Source organism: Alternaria rosae, assembly GCF_020736505.1.
Source record: "Alternaria rosae strain MPI-PUGE-AT-0040 chromosome Unknown BKA58scaffold_2, whole genome shotgun sequence".
Taxonomy (NCBI): Eukaryota; Fungi; Ascomycota; class Dothideomycetes; order Pleosporales; family Pleosporaceae; genus Alternaria; species Alternaria rosae.
The window spans coordinates 263,647-286,487 of NW_025763571.1; the positions used below are offsets into that span (position 1 = coordinate 263,647).

At 53.1% G+C, this 22,841-nt stretch overlaps 10 protein-coding genes and 1 non-coding gene across 11 annotated transcripts; 6 read left to right on the forward strand and 5 right to left on the reverse strand.

Annotated features, from left to right (window-relative positions):
• Positions 1-94: 94 nt before the first annotated feature.
• BKA58DRAFT_397707 (uncharacterized protein) lies at positions 95-3,637 on the forward strand (the record flags this gene model as incomplete). Its single annotated transcript, XM_046171444.1, has 1 exon — positions 95-3,637. The coding sequence occupies one exon, from the start codon at positions 95-97 to the stop codon at positions 3,635-3,637; it is 3,543 nt and encodes a 1,180-aa protein (XP_046028386.1).
• A 152-nt stretch (positions 3,638-3,789) lies between these two features.
• BKA58DRAFT_77327 (major facilitator superfamily domain-containing protein) lies at positions 3,790-6,105 on the reverse strand. Its single transcript, XM_046175887.1, has 5 exons — positions 5,605-6,105; positions 5,525-5,551; positions 5,086-5,476; positions 4,125-5,005; positions 3,790-4,047 (listed from the first exon to the last, which is right to left on the reverse strand). The coding sequence occupies exons 1-5, from the start codon at positions 5,779-5,781 to the stop codon at positions 3,943-3,945; spliced, it is 1,581 nt and encodes a 526-aa protein (XP_046028387.1). The 5' UTR covers positions 5,782-6,105; the 3' UTR covers positions 3,790-3,942.
• A 1-nt stretch (position 6,106) lies between these two features.
• On the reverse strand, positions 6,107-9,343 carry BKA58DRAFT_77351 (WD40-repeat-containing domain protein). Its single transcript, XM_046175888.1, has 5 exons — positions 8,979-9,343; positions 8,823-8,925; positions 8,539-8,772; positions 7,381-8,485; positions 6,107-7,331 (listed from the first exon to the last, which is right to left on the reverse strand). Exons 1-5 carry the CDS (start codon positions 9,096-9,098, stop codon positions 6,572-6,574), a joined length of 2,322 nt encoding a protein of 773 aa, XP_046028388.1. The 5' UTR covers positions 9,099-9,343; the 3' UTR covers positions 6,107-6,571.
• Positions 9,344-9,367: 24 nt separating this feature from the next.
• Positions 9,368-10,341, forward strand: BKA58DRAFT_375418 (uncharacterized protein). Its single transcript, XM_046169418.1, has one exon. The coding sequence runs from the start codon at positions 9,429-9,431 to the stop codon at positions 10,212-10,214; it is 786 nt and encodes a 261-aa protein (XP_046028389.1). The 5' UTR covers positions 9,368-9,428; the 3' UTR covers positions 10,215-10,341.
• Positions 10,322-12,026, forward strand: BKA58DRAFT_375419 (mitochondrial metallochaperone Sco1). The gene is made up of 4 exons (XM_046169419.1): positions 10,322-10,773; positions 10,850-11,059; positions 11,115-11,433; positions 11,489-12,026. Exons 1-4 carry the CDS (start codon positions 10,354-10,356, stop codon positions 11,611-11,613), a joined length of 1,074 nt encoding a protein of 357 aa, XP_046028390.1. The 5' UTR covers positions 10,322-10,353; the 3' UTR covers positions 11,614-12,026.
• A 44-nt stretch (positions 12,027-12,070) lies between these two features.
• Positions 12,071-12,159, forward strand: BKA58DRAFT_t15. Its single transcript has one exon. It is a non-coding gene; the product is annotated as a tRNA-Cys (tRNA).
• Positions 12,160-13,322: 1,163 nt separating this feature from the next.
• BKA58DRAFT_375421 (Alpha/Beta hydrolase protein) lies at positions 13,323-15,064 on the reverse strand. The gene is made up of 2 exons (XM_046169420.1): positions 14,747-15,064; positions 13,323-14,701 (listed from the first exon to the last, which is right to left on the reverse strand). Exons 1-2 carry the CDS (start codon positions 14,871-14,873, stop codon positions 13,647-13,649), a joined length of 1,182 nt encoding a protein of 393 aa, XP_046028391.1. The 5' UTR covers positions 14,874-15,064; the 3' UTR covers positions 13,323-13,646.
• A 370-nt stretch (positions 15,065-15,434) lies between these two features.
• BKA58DRAFT_451228 (uncharacterized protein) lies at positions 15,435-19,315 on the forward strand (the record flags this gene model as incomplete). Its single annotated transcript, XM_046174377.1, has 6 exons — positions 15,435-15,499; positions 15,546-15,655; positions 15,711-16,063; positions 16,248-16,527; positions 16,581-17,715; positions 17,769-19,315. 6 exons carry the CDS (start codon positions 15,435-15,437, stop codon positions 19,228-19,230), a joined length of 3,405 nt encoding a protein of 1,134 aa, XP_046028392.1. The 3' UTR covers positions 19,231-19,315.
• Positions 19,316-19,580: 265 nt separating this feature from the next.
• Positions 19,581-20,583, reverse strand: BKA58DRAFT_408418 (pyrroline-5-carboxylate reductase dimerization-domain-containing protein; the record flags this gene model as incomplete). The annotated part of the gene is made up of 2 exons (XM_046172085.1): positions 19,581-20,482; positions 20,532-20,583. The coding sequence occupies 2 exons, from the start codon at positions 20,581-20,583 to the stop codon at positions 19,581-19,583; spliced, it is 954 nt and encodes a 317-aa protein (XP_046028393.1).
• A 186-nt stretch (positions 20,584-20,769) lies between these two features.
• Positions 20,770-21,815, forward strand: BKA58DRAFT_375437 (CTD kinase subunit gamma CTK3-domain-containing protein). The gene has a single exon (XM_046169421.1). The coding sequence runs from the start codon at positions 20,838-20,840 to the stop codon at positions 21,546-21,548; it is 711 nt and encodes a 236-aa protein (XP_046028394.1). The 5' UTR covers positions 20,770-20,837; the 3' UTR covers positions 21,549-21,815.
• Positions 21,816-22,793, reverse strand: BKA58DRAFT_375438 (54S ribosomal protein L12, mitochondrial precursor). The gene is made up of 2 exons (XM_046169422.1): positions 22,529-22,793; positions 21,816-22,296 (listed from the first exon to the last, which is right to left on the reverse strand). Exons 1-2 carry the CDS (start codon positions 22,742-22,744, stop codon positions 21,961-21,963), a joined length of 552 nt encoding a protein of 183 aa, XP_046028395.1. The 5' UTR covers positions 22,745-22,793; the 3' UTR covers positions 21,816-21,960.
• Positions 22,794-22,841: the final 48 nt, after the last annotated feature.

Here is a 22,841-nt window from a genome sequence, read left to right on the forward strand (position 1 = left end):
ACGCCTCATCGTCACGCCGACGTTCTATCCACCATTGTCATCCTTCCTCCGGCCTTCAAACATAAGCACAGCCAGAATCTTCGAAACGAGCAATATGTCCCCGAAAGACAAAACAAAGATCACTCGAGAGGAAGAGGATCAGATATGGTCTTGGAACGCTTCACTTCCGCCAACTCCTCACTTAACTATCACCCAAGTCTTCACCAAGCAAGTCAGTTGCTCCCCTGACGCGCCTGCGGTGGACGCCCCGGACGGTACACTCACATATGCGCAACTGGAAGACTACTCTACGCGTTTAGCCCAACATCTTCATACTATACTCGATGAAACCACCGCCGGTGAAATCATCCCGATCTGTTTCGATAAATCCATCTGGCTGGTTGTCTGTATGATGGCTGTGTCGAAGGCGGGGATGGCGTACACGACACTAGACCCTAGTAATCCAACGGAGCGGTTACATGCGTGCATGGCCACTATAAGTCCTCGAATAATGCTTGCCGAAGAAAAGTTCAAAGAGCGGTTTTCGCGCGAAGTTGTCAGCAAGGTGGTCACCAATGTGCCAGACGTTTGCAGCGGCGATTCTGAGGGTAGAATGGTCGGAGTGGAAGACCTGCCAGTCGGCCTTCCGAATGATCTCGCCTATGTGTGTTTCACATCAGGATCGACGGGACTACCTAAAGTGGTTCAGCATACGCAAAGCAGTGCGGTCTCTAATGTTATTCATGGTCATGGTTACGCAGCTAGTAGCCGCGTTCTCAACTTCGCCTCCCAGGCCTTTGCTGCCAGCATTGTCACGACTTTGAAGACGCTTTGCAACGGTGGTCTATTGATCTTACCGCCAGAGCGAGAGCGCATGGGCGGTATAGCGAACTTCATCACCAGGAAAAAAATCACCAGGACGTTCCTCACACCAACGCTGCTGAACCTGCTGAAGCCAGAGGAAGTGGATTGCTTGCAGTTTTTGACCGTAGGGGGTGAGCCCGTAACTCAGCGACTCATCGATGTTTGGGCGCCGCGGGTGTCGCTTGTGGAGGCGATTGGCATGACGGAGGGTGTGGGCATTGCGAACGCCATCGATGTCAGTGGGAAGAAATGTAGAGCTCGCCAGTTTATGACGGGTTGCGCATGGATCGTCGACCAAGACGATGCGAATACACTAGCGCCGATCGGGGAAACGGGGGAACTTCTTTTCGAGGGACCAGCGCTATTCCAAGGATATCGCAACGACCCGGAAGCTAATACGAAGGCATTCATCGACGGGCCACCTGCATGGGCGAAAGCGAGGGGAGAGGTGAGACCCAGAGTGATGTTTCGAACAGGAGATTTGGCAAAATATGTCGAAGATGGCGTTGTGCAGATTGTGGGAAGGAAAGATACGCGTGTCAAGTTACATGGGCAACGCTTTGAGTTGGGAGAGGTGGAAAAGTCGTTGTTGGACTGCCTCCCATCGGGTGTGACCGTTGCAGCGGAGATAGTCGAACCGACAACTGGAACTGGGCCAATTCTCGTCGCTTTCATACACGGGCTTGCAACAGACTTCTCTCATGGAGTCAGGCAGTTGAGAGAGAGATTGGCAGACAGTCTCCCGGATCACATGGTACCGCGCGGATTTGTGCAACTCAAAGAGCGGCCTTTGAACCCATCTGGCAAACTCGATCGAAAGCTACTGCGAAGTCAGGCTGCCGGGATGTCGTTGGTTGATCTGGTGAAGCATGTTGGCGCTCTGAGCAAGTCTGCGCCAGTGACGTTGCAGGAACGAACAATGCAACGTCTATGGGCCTCAGTGCTCGGCCTCCCCGTAGAGTACATCGGTTTGCAGGACGATTTCTTCCATCTTGGCGGAGATTCCTTGCACTGTATCAAGCTCATTGCACAAGCACGGAAAGAGCAGGTTGTTCTGTCAATCGAAGACATCCTGATACATCGAACTCTCCAGGCTATGAGTACATCGGCAAGCTTCGAGGTAAGCGCTCAGTCAGCTACGATAGGCGGCGGATATGCAGCGCACACGATAGAGACAGTCGCACCGGAAATCTTACGAGATGATGTTGACGCTGTTGCTCTGGCGACAGACTGGCAGGCCTGGTGTGTCGGGCAGGGTCTGCTCAAGTCGCATGGCTGGCATGACTATATGATCTTCAAGTTCCCCAAAGCGCTGGATGTTGGAAGGTTGCAACGCGCTTGTCAACAGCTCATAAACCAACACGCCCTTCTACGAACGGTGTTCGTAGTGAAAGCAAGACAAACTTTCCAGGTCGTTCTCAAGGCCAAGGCTTTCCCCTTCCGGTTCACTGTGGAGCAGTCTAGTGACAGTCAGAATATGGACGCGCTTGTTAAGGATATCATTCAGCAGGATATGAAACGACACCGTCAACTTGGCGATACTTTGGTAGCTTTTACCCTTGTACAAGATGCCACAACTAGCACGGCACAACTGGTCCTTCGAATCTCCCACGCCCAGTACGACGCGCTCAGTCTCGACAAATTGTGGCGCTCGCTCGAGGCTTTGTACTTCGACAGACCATTGGAAGTCATTCCTTTCACCGACTTCTGCGCAGAAGCGGTCTTAGCAAGCAGGAATTCTGAAACATTCTGGAAGAAAGCTCTGGCCAATAGTTCGATGAGCGAAGTTCGGGCTCACACTCGCCCCAGCGTGGACTGCCCTATCAACGGCGCCGTCAAGACTTCTGTTCCCTTGGTAGACCTGAAAACTTCGGGTTACACGAGCGCAACCGCTGTTCTTGCCGCATGGTCGGTCGTGCTGTCGAAGCTTACTGGTCAGGACTCTGTCGTATTTGGATACATCACTTCTGGAAGACACATGATGATGCCCAACGTATCGGATATCCTCGGTCCATGCATGAACGTCATACCTCTACGCACGGATGTCATTTCAATCGCAAAAGCTTCTTCGCTTCTCGATTCAATTCAAAGCAACTATCTGAAGTCGCTGCAGCATGGCCATATTGGACACCATCACATCATAGAGAAGTGTACTAACTGGCCTCGATGGACGCGATTTTCGACAGTCGTGAATCATCTCAGCTTCGGGTCGATCGAGCAGCCATTTCCAGAACTTGGCGGGTGCGCATTCGATGTGTACGAACCGGAGCATGACAAGGCCGACCTATGGCTGCAAACATCTGCTCGCGACAACAAGCTGGAAGTCGAACTGAGATACTCGCAACAGGCTTTCTCCGAAGATTGGGTTAAAGCGGTGTTGAGCTGCTTCGTTCAAACTTACGAACAGCTGCCTCATTTGTTGGGACAGAAATTGTCAGACATTCTTCCTCTGCTCGATGTGGCTGCGTTCCAGCACAGTCTAATCAGCCCCAAACAAGCTAGGAAGCAGGCACCAAGGCTCGAAACAGAAGATACAAAGATCTTGGAGGAATTGGTTTGTTCAGCTTGGGAGGCGGTATTGGGATCAGACTTCAGGTCGTCTCCTGGTTTCACATACCAAACCCCATTTTACGAGATCTGGGGCAACAGCATTGCCGCTGCCGCTCTTGCTTTTGAATACTCCAAGAGGGGATTCGCTATGAGTATTGAGGAACTGCTTGATTTCCCGTCTGTCGCAGAGACTATTGCTCTTCTCTCAACCCGCACAAAGGGCGATGTTGAGAAGGCTACTTAGCCTGCTGCACAACGAACTTCTTACCATAGTTACTGCATTCAAATCACGATAGACGTCAGCTTGTGGAACCTCGAATTTGAACCAATGTCATGCTACAATGATATGAAGACATCTGCAGCCTGGAACGCGCTGAATGAGTCGTTCGGAGAAAGGGTGGCGGTGGATTTGGACCTACTTGCTGCGCCTGCATGATTACATTAAGAACCAGGCGGATATCGAGAGCGCTTATGGAAAAAAGTCCACCTAAATCTCTGCATCAAGATTCCATGTTTAGAGCAGAGTTAATGGAACCCTGACTGCAGACCTCATGAACTTCTCCTACCATACGGTTCGAATGGAAAGATCGCCGCAATACCTGCCATGAAGATGTACAGGGCAGCACAGATATAGATCGGAACAGCGGTTTCAGTCTTTATCTCCGGTCAGCACGAACAAAGCAATTCGGAGTCATCTCAAACATGATAGGTTTAGTGAAGAGCAAACTTACATCAGCAACCGTCGCAATAACGGCACTCAAAATTCCCATAACCCTGTTCCAGGCAATCGCGATTCCGTTGCCGGTACCTCTGTGCGCACTCGGCAGCACCTCCGGCGTATAAGCGTACAGCGTGCCATAGTAGACATTTAAACAGAAGTTGATGATACATGTAAACACCACATTCTGAACAGCAGTCCTGACCTGCGTGTACGCGAAGAAGAAAGCCATGGTGACCAATGCTCCAATAACCATGGTATACTTACGACCGAGGCGCGTATGACACATGTAACCCGCTAGCACAGGTCCCCAAATCCCGCTGAAGTTCACGAGGGTGTAGTTGCGCCAAGTGATGTAGGGTGATGGTTCACCGAAGGCGACGCCGCGGGAGAAGAGGTAGGCAGGGAGGAAGACATTGTAAAGGGGATAGGCGAGGCCAATCAACGTCCACGACAGCCAGATCAACGATGTGCTGATACCTATTCGTTTCGTGGAAAACAGACCGCGGAGGTGCATGTTGATCTCTCCCAAGCCCCATTTACTCTTATTTCCACGTGCAGCGATACGGTCTACGGTGCCGCAGTCCTGCATCTGGGCGAGGGTGAGACTACAAGGTCGGTTGTATTTCGTGGCAATGAAGTGGAGGGTTTCGACGCACTCGGCATCTCTACCTTCGCTGACGAGGAATTTGGGGGTCTCTTTTAGACGGATGATGGTGATGCGGAGGATGGACATCACGAAAACCAAGGATCCAGAGGCGTACCATACGTAGCGCCAACCTTGGTTGTTGGACTTTGTACAGGGGCCCGCCGTGGGATCGAGAGATGGGTCGGCGCAGCTGAAGTTTGGAAGGAAAGCCCAGGCAAAAAAGCCAGCTACGAGCTGACCGATACCTAGTCAGTGTGTCAGTATTTAGCCTGATAGATGCCATTCCTCGTAGAAACAATTAGCGGAGGATGGGGGATATATATACCCCACCAAGCTGCCATGAGCGTAAGCATCCACTGCCTATAGCTAGGCAAATACTCCAAGAACACGGCCGTGTCCAATACCAGATTCCCTCCAGCGCCAAAAGCACTCAGACATACGAATAAGCCCAAGACTTCCCAATTTGGACTTGCTCCAGCCACAATCGCGAAGATCGAGCAAATCAGCAAACTGACGTTAAACGCTGTCTTTCGACCGATGATATCGGCCGATAAACCCCAGAATAAGGCTCCCGTGAGCATTCCGACGTAAGCAGCGATAGTCAGGCCGTTTCGGTAGGAGGGGTTAAACTCAAGGGCGGCTTGCGCGGCGATGACGGACTGAATGAGTAGGATGAGGGAATCAACGGCGTAGCCAAAACCATTCAAGACAAAGAGCTAAGTCTTATCAGAAATGCTCAAAGATGTCAGAGACACATCAAGTACCTTCCATTGATACGTCGTAAAACCGATCTGCGGACTGTAATCAGTACGCACGCACAGAATTCTTCTCTCACCAAACTTACCTCATCGATCGCATTGTTGACCAAATGCATTTTTGTATTCAGCACAGGATCAGTGTGCTCGAGTTGTAAGATGTCGTCTTTACCCAAGCTACTCGTTTCGCCGTATGCGTGTTGGTGTTCAACATCCTGCTCGTGCTCTTGCACTTTCTTATCGTGAACTTTGCTCTGACCGTCCATCTTACTATACCACACCTCAATCTCTGAATGTACTGTACAAAGTTTCCAACTCTTTCCAAATGTGAGAGGTGCACGCGACAACTGGGAAGAAAGCAAAAGGCCAAATAGAGGGGCACCGAGGGTAAGGTAGATCCATGTATCCTACTGGCACTTGCAGCAAGGGACAAGACTCTTCTGATGCTGTGCCCAATGCAACGTCCGAACTCACCACGTTGTTCGCCTGGTCCGAACGGCTGCACCAATGGCAACAACCCAAGGAACACGCTTGTCAGCTCGTGGCTACGCTTTGATTGGCTGGCATCATAATCGGCTGTTTGTGACAGGGGTGTAAGCTGAGCCGATCGCTCTTGGAAATTCTTGGGTTGTGGTCCGGGCGATACCAACGTGGGAAGGTGCGAACGAGCACAAAGACGTCCCGTCGAATCGGTCGTCGAGTTTTTTAGAGTCGTGCGCAACGTCTCTGAGCACAAAGATGCCCTCAGTAGTGTGAACTCTGCAACACCAACTGGGCCGCCTAGGAAGATAAGTTTAGGTCTTTCTATCTACAATGTATATGTATTGACTTGACTGTAACCTACGTTGTGGAGCACGACTATATGCACCTTCGTGCAGTGAGAGTTGTGATATAATCATGATGGCGCCCCACTATTACAGCATCAGCCAGAAAAGAAAGGAATTTGTACATGATATCGCCGTGAATATAGCCCTGGTATCCTAAACGCCATGCTGGAGACAAAGTATACACAATGATGAAATGCATCGGAAAAAAGAGGACCCCATGCAATAGCTCCTACTGCCCGGGTGTTTGCGTTGGAGTACTCTCTTCAGTGCTGGCAATAGCGCTGTCATCTTCCGCCACCATCGTGACCGGTGTTGGTGTAATCCTTCGTCGCTTACTCTCTCGCGCATCTACATCGACTTCCGGCATAGCATACAAGTCTCGTTTCTTCGAAGTCGAAGATGCATCCTCGCGGTCTGACTCGCTCATTTCGCTTTCTCTTCGCCCAATGTGGGTAGTGCTTGGTATACCACTGACCGAGCTACTCGCACTGTGCGTCGTGCCCTGGCCGTGAGCTGGGGTCAGAGGCGGCGTCCACATCGGTACAGGTCCAGAATTGGCAGCAGCAATACTAGGGACTGATGACATAGCCGGCGTTGGGGCGTTCATGTTGCTTTGGTCGCCTGCACCGGGGGCAAAGGATGAAGCAGTAGCAATACTGGATACTGAATTGCTTCTTGTGGGACTACCAGGCCTTGCGGGAACAAAAGAGCTCGGAGAGGCCGGGAAGCCTGCAGAGGGTTGCCTCTGCATCGGTGGTGCAGTAGTCGTTGTGGTGCCTGGCATGGCTCCGGTTGTTGGTGTAGGAGTCGGGGTAGAGTTGTTTGATGTGTGCCCCCCCGTGGTGTTGATGGCAGCAGGTGTCTGCTGTGGTCGACTATGAACAGCTAATGGACCCGTGTACTTGTCGCCAAGTTCGCCAGGAGCAAATGTGATGGATGAGCAAAAGCCATCCGACGAGGTCATCAGCAGCATGGAGCCGTCATTCGACCTATTGAATGGTAAGTGAACTGGGAGTCAAAGCGGGCCTCGGCACCTACCAGGTAATGTCTGTAAAGGTGGCAAAGTGCAAGTTGCTGACTATGCATAGGGGCTTCTGTTGCTGCGTATCGTAGATGTGGATAGCGTCTTGTGTTGCGACAGCATACATCATGCGATAAGGCAGTGTAAAGGCAGACGGAGGCCCGGGGGGCAGGCCGGATTGAGCGGATGCTTCGCCTTCGGCGGGCTTAGGCGACGGCGCTGATAGACTTGGCGAAGGAGATGGCGCACTCGTGATGGGCGGGGGGTCCATGGATGAATGCGACGTAGGGGGCTTGGAGGGCATGATTGGATCAGGCAGAGAAGGAATTTCATCGTCCATGTTTGAAGTATCGATGGTGATGTGCCTGGTGGGTGGGACAGACTGGCGTAGGGTATAGTAGACGGGCGAGCAACGAACGGCGACCGAGGGCTTCTTGTGGCCAGGCAGATAGGCGACGGGTGGCTTGTTAAGGCCGGCCCGGGTATATATGTAGACTGTATTCGTGATGTCGTCGCCTGACTTGGCTTCAGCAACGGACGCATGCATGGCCTTGTATTGGCCTGCCGGTGTGAACAACAAGCTGCCGTCCGGGGCAAATGTAAGACGTCGGAAGAAGGAGGTCAAGGTCTCGTTGAAGTAGAGGGGGGCGTTGCGAAGGCCCATGGTGCCGATGCTGCCAATGCTAGGGGAGTTTGGCATGACGGCGGGTAAGGGCATGGACGGAGCGGGCGAGGCGGAGCGGCGCATGGATGGAGAGGAGCCGAAGGACGAACGACGGCTGTGTGAGGTTGGCGGCGGATGCATCGTGGGAAGGGCCAGCGACTGGGGCGTGCCGGGCATCGACGGCACGGGCGAGCCGATTGCCATGGCAGCATCAGCGGCAAAGGCGCGGCCGCCGAAGTCTGGGGGCGCAGGGCTGTTCGAAGAAACGCGCCGGGCGGGCAGGTCCATCTTGGTGACCTTGCTGTGCTGGGCCAGCGAGAAGTGGCCGTCCTTGTTCTTCAGTGTGTAGATGTGGACGGAGCGGTCGGACGACTGGGTTGCAATATATTCGTTCATGGGGTCCCAGGCAACGCCCTGGACGTAGTGGTTGTGCTCGGCAATCTGCCGCACGATGCTTCCTAGACATGATTGAGCAGCTATCGGGGAGGTGGTGGCTGGGCACGGGGCGTACCAGTTTGAGCGTTGTAGATGCGGGCAATGTTGTCCATGCTGCCTGTGATGAAGAAGACGCCGTCAGGGGACCAGGCCAGGTCGTAGATCTCGGAGCCAATGGACCTGCACATGGCCTTGACTCGCCATGTCTCCTTGTCTTCGAGGCCCTCGTCCAAGTTGTGCGCCGTCTGCTTCTCAGCGGGGACCCAGAGCAGCACGTTGCCATCGTCGCCGGCGCTCGCGAGCATCTCGCCTAGGGCACGTCAGTTGCTGCTCTCTCTTGCAGGTGGGCTAGAGGCGTACCCCGTGGACACCATCGCACCACGTTGACGGCCTGAGTGTGCTTGGCCAGAGTCGACAGATAGGTGACGGTGCGTTCCTCGCCATGCGCCTCGACGTTCCAGAGCTGTTGTACATATCAGCGCAAGTCCATGCTACTCGTGGGTGGAGCTGGCGTACCCGCACGTTATTGTCACCGCCCGCTGTTGCCAGACGTCCCTTGCCGTGTGGCTCAAAGTGAGCCGAGTAGATGGGGGCGTTCTCGTTGTGCCAGGACACCAGAAGCGGAGCAGCCTTCATCTTCGCTGGGGCCGCAGCTCATTCCGCACTCAAGCGTAAGCGTAGAGCGTCTGGTAGGTGCCGGTTGCACGTGAGGGATCGTGATGTTGGCGGGAGAAGGGCAGGGCATGCGGTTGAGGTTCTGGGCTGGCGGTGCTGTGCGCGGTTTGGCTGAGGGCAGATGGCTTGCCCTTGGGTGGTTGGAGCGCGAACGTTCCGCGTCTGCTTCTAGCTGCATCGGGAAAGCTTATTGGTTTTGGTTTCACTGTCGGATGCACCGGGCGCGACACCACCAGCACCCGTCCAGCGTCTCACACGCCGGCCTTCATGTAGATCCTGCAAACACAAGCGATGCAGCCCGCTGTCTGTGCAGCAAAAGCATCTCGTTGCATGGCAAAACCAGCTGCATCCACCATGGCAGACGACGCTGCCACCCGCCTTGAAACCGAACTGGAGCTGCTAGACGCCATGTATCCCCATCAGACGCACTATCACCCCAAGTCACGGGAATTAAGCTTCTCCCAAGATGATCGTGCCTCGCTCCTCCTTCGCTTGCCGGAGTCGTATCCGGCATCAGGGTCGCCCGATATCATCTCTGCGACTGACGCAGCCAAGAACGACCTGCGGATGCGCATTAGAGATGCCGTCACAGGGCTTGGACTGGCCCAAGGGGAAGAGGCGCTCGATGCCATCCTCGCTACCTTTCAGCACATGCTCAGTTCTGCTCCTCCTGAATCAGACATCGGCTCAACCGCAGGTGCCAACCAGAGTCCAGACACCTCCAAGACAGTCATTGTATGGCTGCACCATCTTCTCAATACCAACAAACGCAAACTTGCACTCTCACCTCCATCCTCACTGCCACCCGTATCTGGGCTCACCAAGCCTGGATATCCCGGCCTTCTTGTCTACTCCGGCCCCTCCGTAGCTGTCACAGAGCATGTCAACACACTAAAAGCACAGAACTGGCAAGCGTTCCAGGTACGGTATGAAGAAGCAGAGCTCTGGCACTTTGCACATGGTGCCGGCGTCAGAGAGATGGAGACTATGAGCCATATCGTCAAGGGCGTCGAAACAGAAGGCGCCATTGGGGTAACGCAGAAAGAGGAGCTTCTCAAGGCTATAGGTATTAAATAAACATTCCACCAGTTCTCTGTTCCACTTCTTCCAAGGGCACTTTTTTATTCATTGACGTGATTCCTGGCTCAAGTAATTGGTAGGACCTCCGCTTATGGGATTTTCATCTGTATTTTTGTAGTGACGTGGTGTACCTTGGATGTACGAAGGAGCAAGATGTCATTCGAGGTTGGCCCGAGCGCGCCAGTTCGCATCTCAAATCATCGAAAGTCTGCCGCTGCACCAATTCGCAACACCACGGCGTCATACAATCTCCAACATCAACACCCCAATGGCTACACCAATGAAATGCATGGCCACGGCTATGAGGAGTATTTCAAGTCCACGAGCGGCGCGCGTTACGCATCGAACATTCGCCTTTAGCACATCGAGTCCGGTCGCATCGTCGCGGAAACCATCAGCGGGGAACGCAACTTGTCGGAGGGAATTACAAACAACGCGAACTGGACTAAGGAAAGCTGCAAGTAGCTGCCAAGGACACACAAGGGATTTTTCGCAATCGACACCACGGAGCAAGCTCAAGACAATAGATCAGATCCGGGCCAGGAACAAGGGCGGGGTACGTTTTGATATCCAAGGAGCCATGTACAAGATGTAAGTACTTAGACGCCCGTTCAAAGGCTAACGCTTCGTAGCCATTCAATCTCACAGCAGCCATCCTCTTCGTTGCAGCAGGTGGAGGATTATGGGCCTACTTCACATACGAGAAAGAGCGCATGGCAAGAAAGCGAATCGCCGAGCAAACAAAGGGTATCGGAAAGCCTAAAGTAGGCGGTCCATTCCACCTCCAAGACCACAACGGCCAGCCATTCAGCAACGAGGACATGCTAGGCAAATACTCTCTCGTACGACATCGCCCTCGCCCCACTGTGAGCATTTACACTAACAACAGTGTCGTAGGTCTACTTTGGCTTCACTCACTGTCCCGACATCTGCCCGGACGAGCTCGACAAGATGGCTCTCATGTACGACAAAGTCGTTGCCGAATGCGGCAACGTCATCCTCCCCGTCATGATCACATGCGATCCCGCACGCGACAACCCCAAGGTGCTCAAGGAATACCTCGCAGAGTTCCATCCTGACTTCATCGGCTTGACAGGCACCCACGAGCAGATCAAGGATACGTGTAAAGCGTATCGGGTGTACTTCAGCACCCCCAAGGACGTCAAGCCTGGTCAAGACTATCTGGTTGATCATAGTATCTACTTCTATTTGATGGGTATGTTGTCTTGCTGTGACCATAGTGCACGTACATAGGCTGACAGATCTACCAGACCCGGAAGGCGATTTTGTCGAAGCCATCGGGCGCAACTTCACGGCGGAGCAGGCTGCGAAGGTCATCTCAGACCACATAAAGGATTGGGAAAAGCCGTTGAAGAAAGAGACGAGATGGGAGTAGACGAATGCGCATTGAAGGTTGGAGATACAAATGGCTCGTGTGACTTGCATGCTACAAAAGTGACAAGGACGCGCGAGCCACACAAGTTGCGGGGAGACGTGTAGAGATACTTTTGTACGAATACGGTGAGTGGGACTTATACTATGTCATGTGCGCCAGGTTTGTAGATTACTTGTCTGAATACCCATGTTACGAGGACGCAGCATTTCGCTGTAGATGAAACACGTTCGTGAATGAGCTGTCGCTATGCTTCCTTTACGGCAGAGTTGGCACGGCGAATGCTTGGTACTTCTCTTACGGGGCCAAGATGCAAGGCAGTTGGCGCCCTAGCAGATGGATCGATGGAGATACCACGTGGGTGGGATAGATGTGGGGACCATAAGCTCAACTGCCTGTATTTCAAAATCTTCAAGAATATTTACGATTTATATCGAAAATTTCCTAAATCTCCTTCGTTGGGCCGGTAACTCAGTGGTAGAGTGTAGGACTGCAGTTGAACCAATAGCCGCCTTCCCGAAGTCACCGGTTCGACTCCGGTTCGGCCCTAGTTCTTTTTGCCCGTCGCTTTCTTTTTTCAATACACATTGCATCTGTCTCCTGTTCTTGAATTAAGGCTCCAAAAGCTATCTATCTTCTATTTTTAACACGTATTTCGACGGAATTGCGTACAATCGCCTTCTTTCTTGATTTTTCTCGAGTATGGGCACTTGGTGTATTCTCGACTTTAAGCTTACAGAGACAGATTTTTGCGGTGCTACTATGTACAGCATACGTTGCACATGGAAGTACTAGTACAAAAGTATAAACCCAAAGTGTAGAAAGAGAAGAAAAGTCTGCCTAGGTATGTTGTGTTAAACACTTATAAAGCAATTACATCTTACATATAAACTATACATATACCTAGGTGCTCTAACGCAGAAATCTATATCAAATTATCTAGGCTCTTTCTTAAATGCATATTCTATGATGTATACTGCAATGCGATGTAACTTGTGTCGTCGCTTTGTACTTAGGTGTAGAGTAGTCGCCACAGCATTGTAATGTAGCCTTATTCTCTGCTAGCATTTGAATGCAATTTAAGCTATTCCAACGCGTATAGGACTGACTGACAAAGAATGTGGTCCGCCTTTGACTCGGACTAGGGTCCGGTCTTGGTTCGGGCGGGTCATCGATATAGATAGTACCTTGGTATACGGGAAAATGTTGACTTCGTACACCTATCTCTAGGTATGAATGTAATAGCTTTGATGGTTGACTGACTGCTGCGTGGAAGCTGCAGTAACAACGTTGGAGTGTAAATTCTGCTTGGTTCCGTCCACATTGCAGATCCCGCTATTATATCTTCTTCTCAGGACATATAGATTGAACAAAAACGGGTCAATCAGCACAACGAACAGCAAGGGTGAGGTCTAGGCGCCCAGGAAAGTAGTGAGAACTCTTATGCTGTATCTCAATCGAGAGCCCGTAGATTGTTCAATCTTGTTCGCAGTTAGTGGCTGCTCATTACCTAGGTAGTGTCCTGGTGCACAACGTCTTACAAGACTACAATTAAAGAAATGATGCAGCATAGCAGTTGTCCTCGCCAGAAGCTTGTGGTATCGCAACAAAGCTTCATCACACCATCCGCTTCGATAATCACCAAGTCCAAATCTTAGATCTAAGCTCGAACAATGCAGGATCATGTACTATTTCTCTTGGCCGCTGATATTGCCCAAGTAGTCATACTGCATTAACACCTGGATTCGAGCTGCGACTCTTCCACAGACGGCCAACTCTCGACACGGCAACAGCTGCTACCCGCGTCTTGAAAGCAGCATTTGACGACATTTTCACACCTGATTTGAAATGCGTGTTGAACAAAAATGTTATCCTCAAGGTTTGCTTTCGTCCAAGACCACTATAGCTTCCACAAAAGCGAGGTTATACCCCCCAAGTGAATACAGATAGATGGAAACTGAGATGACTTTACTAATTGCAGGGTTACGTCAGACATACGATGCTTTGTCTTGGGCTCAGTTCCACCATCTCCAGTCTCATGAATGTATCCTGTTCTTGATCGCTTCTACGATACTCTTCAGACCACTCAGTCTAGCCTCTCTCGTCTCCCCAAGGTACAAGCTTGCAACAGGCCATGCATGAATACCTCCCGGCTCTTCCCAGCTGTCTACCTCTTTTCCGGTCTTTCCCAATGAGCTGATCAGTTGCCTTGTCTCCGGCCCAAGCACTTCTTCACTTCCATACAGGAAATACCACCCTTGTTCAGGACTAGCCTCCATCCACTTGTTCAAATCTCTGCACCTTCCTGGCGAAACCATTGGATCATCTGCTGACACCTTGCTGCCGATGTATTGACGGCCGTATAGCTCTAACGATGAACTGTTGAGATAGTCGGATTCTGTGTTTCGATTTTTGTGCGATACAATCGTCACCCACGGGCTGATCATGATGGCAAGGCCGGGTTTCTGATGTCGTAAGTCCGTGTGGTCAGACATGTATAGCAGAAAGCTCAAGATGAGGGTTGCGCCCGCAGAGTCTCCACCCACGACGACACGAACTGAAGATTGAGCCAGCGATAGAACGTATTCGTAGCCTGCGACCGTCTCGTGGAGTTGGGTAGGGTATGTAGCGTCTGGGACGAGTGTGTATTCTAAAGCGAATAGAGCTGGATTGCGGTACCCGGCGTTCTTGAGCAGTGCAACCCAAGCGAGTAGAAACTCCATATAGAAGAAACTACTTCCCATGGAAAAGCCACCCCCATGACAATAATACACAATTACATCTGGCTGCTCTTGCTGGTTGTGCACTATCCATACACCTCTAAAGTTTGGTCTTTTGATCTCAGTCCACCTGATTGGACTGGTGACGATGCCGTGTCTCAGCATACGGAACCTCAAGAATGGGAGTGACACAGCTTTGGAAAAAAAGACACGTCCCAAAAAGGCGGGCATGTTGGCGAATGCATAGCGAACGAAACGGATGACCAAGTCTTGGAAAGGCGTTGCCTTCTGCACGAAAGGGGCACGATGTTCATGTGGTACGAAGAAGCGTTCACGAACGAACTGGTACGGTATGGCGACGGCTTTGGGAGCTGTGAGTATTAGTATGCCCACGTACATGACATGTTGCAGCTTACCGAGAGATGGCAAAGCTGGTATCAGCCATGTCAAGAGTGGCAGGAGCCCAATCTGGATCAGCAATTGGGGAGCGAGAAAGACGAGGAAAGCTATGCAGTCCAGATAAGAAATTTGACTCAATATCATCTTCACGGAATAGAGGGTGGACAAAGTATCTCAGCCAGGAGAACGCCTAGCGACACCGTTCAGGACTGGAATAGCAATAGCAATAGCGATGACGCTGACGAGGGTCCGGCTAAGCCACAATCGCTTAGCGCCACATCTAACGGTTCCGCATTGATCATGCTTTCCCTGAGCTTCGACCGGGCAACCTGCGAACCTCTGGAAGACGTGAAGCTGGAGCCATATCAGGAGGAGTGACGCCCAAACATTGACTTGCACAAACGAGGAACAGAGTGGTTCGCACGTGACGGAAATTAGCGGAGCCGCGCACAGACCCGTCGGTCGGTCGCGACTTCCAGAAAACTTCCGCGACTCACTTAGCTGTCACTCCGCAAACACGCCTCTCCGCGCCTGCAAACAAGCCTGTCTGCTTGCCTGCGCCTGTATCGAGGGGTTGTCTTACTTTCATCTTTCCTTGTCTCTCATCCACCATTTCCTATTGATGGAGTAACGTCCGGCGCAAACATCGGTTCCAACTCTTCCACGGCAGCCTGACCCCAAGTCGCGAACTCGTCGAGCCTCACCATGGCCAACCCCGCAGCCGATCTCAAGGCGGCGCCGCTCGCTGACGAGCTGAGAGAGCTTGCTGTGTACGTGCGAGATGCCTAGGCTCTGAACTCATACTAATGTAAGCAGGTCGCTCCCCACGACGGCCTTCCCAAAGAACTTCTTCTGCGCCCTTTGCAACGAGCTCGCGTTCGACTCATATAAGCTAATCTGCTGTGCTAAATCCATATGTTCACCATGTGTGTACACCATATGCTGCTGCCGGAGGGCCTCGCAGGCGCTAACACGGCCCAGGTCAAGGAAAACTCCAGTTCCCGACAACGTGTCCCTCATGCGACCACTCACCGCTCGAGGCCGACTCTTGCACACCGAACAAGTCTCTGCGTAACACGATGCGAGTGTGGCTACAAAAGCAGAAGAAGAAGGAAGAGGCCAAGGCCGCGGCACAGGCAGCTACCCCGCCCGTCGAGGTGACACCAGCCGCGCCTGAGATACTGCCGGTCCGTGATGGTGCAGAGCAGCCCGTAGACAGTGTTGAGGATGTGCACAAGGCAGAAGACGGTGCTGCTGAACAAGCTTCTGGTTCTGCGGAGGCCGCAGAAGAGGCTGGACAGCGCGCCGGCTCGGCCGCGGCCCAACCAAAGGAGGTAGGTTCTGAAAGTTTTTCATTTCGCTCTCGTGCGAGCATGCGGGTACTGTACAATCAGAAGAAGAAGAAACCAAGCAAAAGAGACATCGTCGGGCATCTAAGCATTGCAAAACATGGTTGCCACACGTGCCAATGACCTGAGATGCTTTCCACTTCACTCGCGCTCTTGCTGACCAAACCAGGAAAATGCTTCTCCTGAGATTGAGACCGAGCGGCGCGGTAGTACCGCCTCTCAGAGCGTGACTAAGACCACGGAACCTTCAGCCGCCGACGGCTCGACCGACGAGCAAAAATCCTCCAACGGAACTAATGGCATGATGGGCATCAACCCGGCGATGAGCGGCGTGCAAAGCCAGATGGGCTTCGGCTTCCCCAATCAGGGTGGCTTCAGCAATGGCATGGCTTGGAACGGGATGCCCAATATCATGGCCAACGGCGGCTGGAACGGCGTGAATCCTATGGGTATGTCTTTGGAACAATCTTGCCTTCCTTGCAGGCGACTAATGTCTTCCTAGATTTCAACAACATGAACGGAATGTACGGCAACTTTGGAGGGAACATGGGCTTGGGCATGAACGACATGTCTGCCATGAACATGATGCAGTACGGTGGCGGCTATGGCAATGGATGGAATGGCATGGGCAGTGGCTATGGAAACTTCAACGGGCCCAATCAGCTGGGTGGCTATAATCAATCTGGAGCATATCCCGAGATGATGAACCAGTTTCCCAAGAATAATTTCCCAATCCAGAACCACAATCGTCTCCATGCCAATCAAGGAGGAGCACATCCTCAGCGAAACAACCAGAATGGCAGTCATGGTGGCTTTGGTCCTGGTTGCCAGAATGCGCCTGGTCGTCCGGGCAGTCGCGGCGGTCCTTTGCAAAACGTACGTTCAACCCACCAACGAAAGCCACCGAACCCGTATACGGGAATCGGCCATACTTGGAAACAAAAAACTGACCCGCTCCATTATACGCAGCGTGACAACCAGTCGCCTGACGGAAATGCCAACCCTGCTCCTGAGGCGAAGGCCGAGGGTGAGCAGTCGAAGGTGTCCGCAGATCCAACTGAAGAAGGTAAGGATACCGTCGACGATCTTCCAGTATCGCTCGAACCGCAGAATTTAGCAGATGGGGTTGGTGCTGGCAATGCTAGCGAAGCTGCTGGCGATGACACTAACCAGGCAGGGGGTGGTTCACAGTTCGAGACTCAAGACGGCGGTCTGAAGCCTATACAGACTGTAGACTCTGGCGATGCAGACATGCGAGAGTACGACCAGTCTATGATGGGCTCTGGTATGCCATACCCTCAAGGAATGATGAATCAGTTCCCGGATCAGCACATGAATGCACCCTTCGACCCCAGCATGAACATGAGTATGGGATATAATGGCAACTATGGTCCACGTAGCGGCTTCAACAACGGGGCATATGGTGCAGCGACAGTTCTGACAGGCCAGCCAGCGGAACCGATTGGTGTCGGTGTTGCAGGCGCCCCAACTGGACCACGCGCGATGAGAGAAGGTCGACCTAACACTGGTTTTTCGAGTCGTGTCCATGGTGGGCGATATGCACCCCCGCCACCGCCTAAAAGTGTCGCATCTGCTCAAGATGCGACAGCTGGTAGTCCACAGCGTAGAGTTCGATCGTAAGTAGATTCGATGGAGAATGAAGGACAAGTAGTGACTGACAATGACGCAGGCGGTCACCCCTCCGAGATGAGAGTATGCGGGTCAAGGAACGCTCACCCACGCCTTCTCGACCACGATCACGAACGAAGGGTGACGATAGGAGTGAGCAACGTGAGCGATCGCGTTCTGCAGACCGTCATTCTCGTCGTGATGACCGCGGTAGATCCGTTTCGCCATTGAACAACGAATACGAGGATCGCAAAGACCGCAAGCACCATCGATCGTCACGCTACGATGAACGTGACCCGGAGTATGATGATCGATACCGCGACGAGAAGGGCAGCCGGGGTGACCGTACGCGAACTGCATCTGCAGACTCCAAGTATCGCAGCAGCCGTCGTGACAAAGACAAGCACCGTTCATCGCGATCCCACCGCGACCGGAGCAAGGAGCATCGTCGTCGCCATCGCTCCCGATCACCTCGTGAGGGAGACAAATATGAAGACGAAGAAGCGTACGGCAATGGCGAAAAGGATTCTGATGGCAGTGCACGACGCAAGCATAGGAGCGGGCGGGACCGGTCACGCGACAAGGAACGTGAACGAGACCGCAAGGATCGTAAAGAGCGAGAGCGAGACCGCAACTATGATTATGACCGCGAGAAGGATCGCTCCCGCGACAAGGATAAGGACAAGGACCGTAGGCGGCGTCGCGATCGTGAAAGTGAAGACGATGAGCGTGATCATGGGGACGACAATCACCGCTCTTCACGCCGTAGTCGCAAAGATCGCGATCGCGAGCGACGCGAGTACGATGATCATGAGCGCAAAGACAAGCCATCTCAATTGGAGAGGGAAGAGGATATCGTCGGTCAGATGATGAAGAAACGCGCTTTGTCTCCACCCTTGAACGCACCAACCGGGCCTTCGGCGAATGGCTTCAGCATCAAGGGTCGCTCAAAGAACGCGGTCATGCCTCCACCGGCCCAACCTCCTACCGGCCCGCGAGCTCTCCAGCCACCCAAGGGTCCGGCTGCTGATCGAAACAAAGACCGAAGTGGCGAAGCTAGGGATCACCGTCGTAAAACCAGCGTCAGTTCTACATCGACCATCCCAACCGGCCCTTCATCCAAAGACAAGGAAACATTCCAAGATCACTATGCCGCTGAGCGAGAGCGAAACGCCCGAGAGCGAGACAGTCGCGAACGCGTAGAGAAGCCATCCAGCTCCAGCAAGTCCCTTCACTCACGCATCTCTCCGTCATCCCGCCCTACGCTCTCGAGCAAGCGCAGCAGAGACGACCTTGACGACGAGGCTCCGGTACCCACAGGCCCCAAAGCTGATGTCAAGCCTCCCACAGGCCCCGCAGCGCACCGTGACAAGCGCAGGAAGTCTGGGGCGACGGGTGACGACAACATTGCCAGCCTCTTTACAGCGGGACTGCGTAAGAATGCCAAGGCTAGACGTGGTGGTGTGAGGACTGAAGGCGATGTTGAGCGCGAGATGATGGAGCGGGAGCGGGAAAGGCGGTAAGATGCTCTTTCGATCATGTGCGCACGAGTTTCCAGACGAGTCATTTGGGCTAGAATGAGGCATGACATGGCTACGAAGAACTTGAGATAGTGATATGCTCAATCTGGGAGAATTGCTGGGGGAGACTTGAGGTCCTTTCTCTACTTATCTGTATTATACCCTTTGAGGCATGAGTCAGAAGATATGGATGAACATGCATGCTGCATGCGCAGTAATCAGCGTAGGCTTAGGTGGGATAATTGACAATTCTTGTCCTGAGATGAATACGTTGTGGAATCATGGTATCATTTACTTTGTGAAATCTGGGATGTTGGGACGAAGCCGTAACAGCGTTTGAAGCCTAGACATATTTACCGTCTGTGGTTTACGAACTCCTTCTGCTCACCGCCCAATCTCGATGCGACGACAGTCGCTTCCCTGATTGCCTTTGCGACGGCGCCCCTGACGCCGTCTTCCTCGAGAGACATGAGCCCACCAATGGTGCAACCACCAGGCGTTGAGACTTTGTCCTTCAGCACCGCTGGATGCTCGCCGTTTAACACGAGCCCAGTGGTTCCCCTCATGGTCTGCGCAGCCATCATCTGTGCCTCTGCTCTTGGTAGACCCATGGCAACCGCACCATCGGCCGCCGCCTCCAATATCAGTGCGAAGAAGGCTGGACCCGAGCCACACAGCGCGGTCGCAGCATCCATGTTCGCAGGAGGGAGGTTCGTAACGCGACCGATGGAGCCGAAGATGAACTCAACGAGCTTGTACTGCGCCTCACTGAGCGGTGGATCCGAAGTCTGGATCACAGACATGGACTCTCCTACGAAAGACGCAGTGTTGGGCATGACCCTCACCACGCGACAAGCATTTTCTGTCTTCGCTGGTCCATCGGGATACAGGAAAGCTTCAATCTGCTCCCGCGTCACGCCTGCCAGGATGCTGACCAGCACCTTCCCCTTCAGCGCCTCCCCCACACCCTCCTCGCCCAGAATCGTCTTGAAGCCATGTGGTTTGCAGCTCAGCAGTACGATGTCTGCTTCCTGCACGCCCTTGAGGTTCTGGTTTGTGAGCGTCTGCAGGGGGAAGTTGTAGTGGCCGAGGGCTTTCCGGACGTTTTGTTCGGCGGGGGCCCATTGGTCGCAAGCGATGAAGTTGGAGAGGTTAGGCACGTCTTTAGAGGCAGAGGCGGGATCGAGAGAGGCTTTTGTCTTGGCAGAGGCGAGCGAGGACATTACGCCGCCCATTATCGCGATGCCCATGGTTCCTGGGCTTGTTAGCAATGACTGTGTTGGTGGGTTGGTCAGACGACGTGCCAGAGCCGAGGACGGTCAATGTGAGAGGCTTGGATTCTTGTGTAGTCGCCATGTCGATTGAAGTCCTTTGGGCGTCTTTGTGGGCACTGTTGGACAAACGCGAAGGAAGAGGGCTGCTGGTTTCTGGAGCGCGAGATCGGCGGCTTCCCCACGTTGACTTGGAGAAATCCTGAGCTATGACCATGGCCGACGATATGCGCGCACCTCTCCAAGCTCTCCGCCTGACGCTCCACACTACCTTGCCATCCATACCACAAAGACTACCGCCGAGCCCATAGTAGCCAAAGACGTGCGCAAACCTCCACCATGGCCGACCCGTTCGAGGTTCGTCAACGCTTCACGACGCTGCTCTCCCACCTCAGCGCATCCCACACGTCCCTTCAAAAGGCCGCTCTCTACGCGTTAAAGAATCGTGAAATGGACGAAGACCTCCACTCGTGCATCCTCGAGCAACTCGAACGCACCAACATGAACACCCGCGCGAACATCATGTTCTTCATCGAATGCCTCTGTGAATACGCCGTCAGAGACAACAATTCGGGCGATGCTAGCGCAATGGGCTACGTCCGCATGTTACAAAGAGACATATTGGCTGTTGTAGAATGCGTCGTAGGCGAAGAAGGCGCCAACATCCGCGTCGTTCGCAAAGTCCTCAAAACGCTTGAGAACCTGTCCATCCTCATGAAGGAAACTGTCCAAGAACTCGAAGCCGTGCTGAAGTCGAGAGAAGTCGCGCATCCCTTCATGGCGACAGGTACCTCCGACCCTAAAGACAGCTTTGTGGTATCTACAAGTCGGAATGGAGGGCAAAGAATGGACAAACGTCAGATTGAACAGAGGATTGAGGAGGACAGGGAGAGACACAAGAGGTTGCGGGAGAGTATCTGGGCGGTGCCAGGAGACGGGTATGAGGAGTTGGAGAAGCTATGGGATGAGGCCAGCGACGTCAACGAGGACGACTATGTTACCGCGAGGGAAGATGCCGAGGAGAGGAGGAAGGTTATTGAGTTCGGATAGAACCCTGACAAAGACCGAGAGAAGATTGAGGCATGGAAAGCGGCCAAAGCTGCTGCGGACGCTCGTGCGGCGTCTCCAGATGCTGCGAATGAGGAACAGTCAAGCGAAGATGAGGGTAGCCAAAGTTCGAAGACCAGTCGGAAATGGTTCCTGGCATGGTGGGCAGGCGGTAGCTGATCTGCATTTACGGCGTTGATTGGGAGCGACAGACATTGCCACAGCATGGCCTAGGCGTTGGGGCAGAGATACCACGGGCTTGTCTTATGACGCCCACATTGTTATTGGAATTTTGAGTAAACTGCATACATCCATGGTCATTCCAAACATATCTGTACACGCCCAAACGTAATGCTATGATACAGTATTCGTCCCTCTCTCCCAGATCCTGCTCTTTACCTCTTCTAGCATGCCTCTACTCCATGACAACTGTAGCACCTAGCGCCTTGAGCGTCTCGACAATCTTCTCCGCCTCCTCCTTTGGCACACCCTCCTTCATCATCTTCGGTGCTCCCTCAACGAACTTCTTGCTGTCCACCAAACTCAAGCCTAGCATGGCCTTGATCTCCTTGATCACCTTGGGTTTCGCGCCGGCGTCGAATTTCTCGAGCTTGAGGTTGAAAAGTGTCTTCTCTTGGGCGGCGGGGGCGGCCTCTTCTTCTTCGACGGGGGCTGCGGCCGCGGGACCTGCGCCTCCCCCGGGACCAGCGACAAATCCTCCCATAGGCATGTCGGGTATGTTCAGACGAGTCTGGCGAAGTGTTAGTGGGACAACCTGAACGTTGCTGCATGTATCATTGGTGGCGGGGCGATTTGGAGCCGGGCCTGTCTCTCTTGGAAGCGATACAGGTGTGAAGACAAACATGCTCGTTCAAGTCCAACGTGGATTTGTGCAGAGCATGCGTTTATGCCCTACAGATTGTATCCGTGCCACTACAGGCTTCCGATGGTCCCCTTCCCACCCCTGTAGCATGTCTCCGTACCTTTAACGTCGATACCAAGTCTGCAGTCTCCAGCAGAGTCAATTGGCTAATCTGGTCCACGATCGTCGCAATCTTTGGGTTTGTGGGAGCTGCCGCATCTGATTGCCATCTCCGCTGTATCCTCTGCTGTGTGGCTCCAATGGTCGGTCGTACGTATGCGGACTGCTTCGCGGTGCAGATACAGCGCCTGAGCGCACGGGATGCCGGTGCTGCCATTGTGCTGGAGGGGAAGGCGTGAATCGATGGTGATGATTGTACGTTGCGGGCGTGCCTGCGATCATGAGATTTTGCGGAGCGGATTACGACTAATCGG

What these genes read in the sequence shown, in the direction of transcription:
- BKA58DRAFT_77327 (XM_046175887.1), bottom strand. Translation starts at nt 5,781, where the DNA reads ATGGACGGTCAGAGCAAAGTTCACGATAAGAAAGTGCAAGAGCACGAG. An exon ending in TTACGACGTATCAATGGAAG is followed by an intron (nt 5,477 to 5,524) that starts GTACTTGATGTG and finishes GATAAGACTTAG; the next exon opens with CTCTTTGTCTTGAATGGTTT. An exon ending in TTATTGCGACGGTTGCTGAT is followed by an intron (nt 4,048 to 4,124) that starts GTAAGTTTGCTC and finishes CCGGAGATAAAG; the next exon opens with ACTGAAACCGCTGTTCCGAT.
- BKA58DRAFT_77351 (XM_046175888.1), bottom strand. Translation starts at nt 9,098, where the DNA reads ATGAAGGCTGCTCCGCTTCTGGTGTCCTGGCACAACGAGAACGCCCCC. An exon ending in GGTGCGATGGTGTCCACGGG is followed by an intron (nt 8,773 to 8,822) that starts GTACGCCTCTAG and finishes GACGTGCCCTAG; the next exon opens with GCGAGATGCTCGCGAGCGCC. An exon ending in ACCTTTACAGACATTACCTG is followed by an intron (nt 7,332 to 7,380) that starts GTAGGTGCCGAG and finishes ACCATTCAATAG; the next exon opens with GTCGAATGACGGCTCCATGC.
- BKA58DRAFT_375418 (XM_046169418.1), top strand. Translation starts at nt 9,429, where the DNA reads ATGCAGCCCGCTGTCTGTGCAGCAAAAGCATCTCGTTGCATGGCAAAA.
- BKA58DRAFT_375419 (XM_046169419.1), top strand. Translation starts at nt 10,354, where the DNA reads ATGTACGAAGGAGCAAGATGTCATTCGAGGTTGGCCCGAGCGCGCCAG. An exon ending in GGGCCAGGAACAAGGGCGGG is followed by an intron (nt 10,774 to 10,849) that starts GTACGTTTTGAT and finishes AACGCTTCGTAG; the next exon opens with CCATTCAATCTCACAGCAGC. An exon ending in TATCTACTTCTATTTGATGG is followed by an intron (nt 11,434 to 11,488) that starts GTATGTTGTCTT and finishes CAGATCTACCAG; the next exon opens with ACCCGGAAGGCGATTTTGTC.
- BKA58DRAFT_375421 (XM_046169420.1), bottom strand. Translation starts at nt 14,873, where the DNA reads ATGATATTGAGTCAAATTTCTTATCTGGACTGCATAGCTTTCCTCGTC. An exon ending in ACCAGCTTTGCCATCTCTCG is followed by an intron (nt 14,702 to 14,746) that starts GTAAGCTGCAAC and finishes TAATACTCACAG; the next exon opens with CTCCCAAAGCCGTCGCCATA.
- BKA58DRAFT_375437 (XM_046169421.1), top strand. Translation starts at nt 20,838, where the DNA reads ATGGCCGACCCGTTCGAGGTTCGTCAACGCTTCACGACGCTGCTCTCC.
- BKA58DRAFT_375438 (XM_046169422.1), bottom strand. Translation starts at nt 22,744, where the DNA reads ATGGCAGCACCGGCATCCCGTGCGCTCAGGCGCTGTATCTGCACCGCG. An exon ending in ACTTGGTATCGACGTTAAAG is followed by an intron (nt 22,297 to 22,528) that starts GTACGGAGACAT and finishes ACACTTCGCCAG; the next exon opens with ACTCGTCTGAACATACCCGA.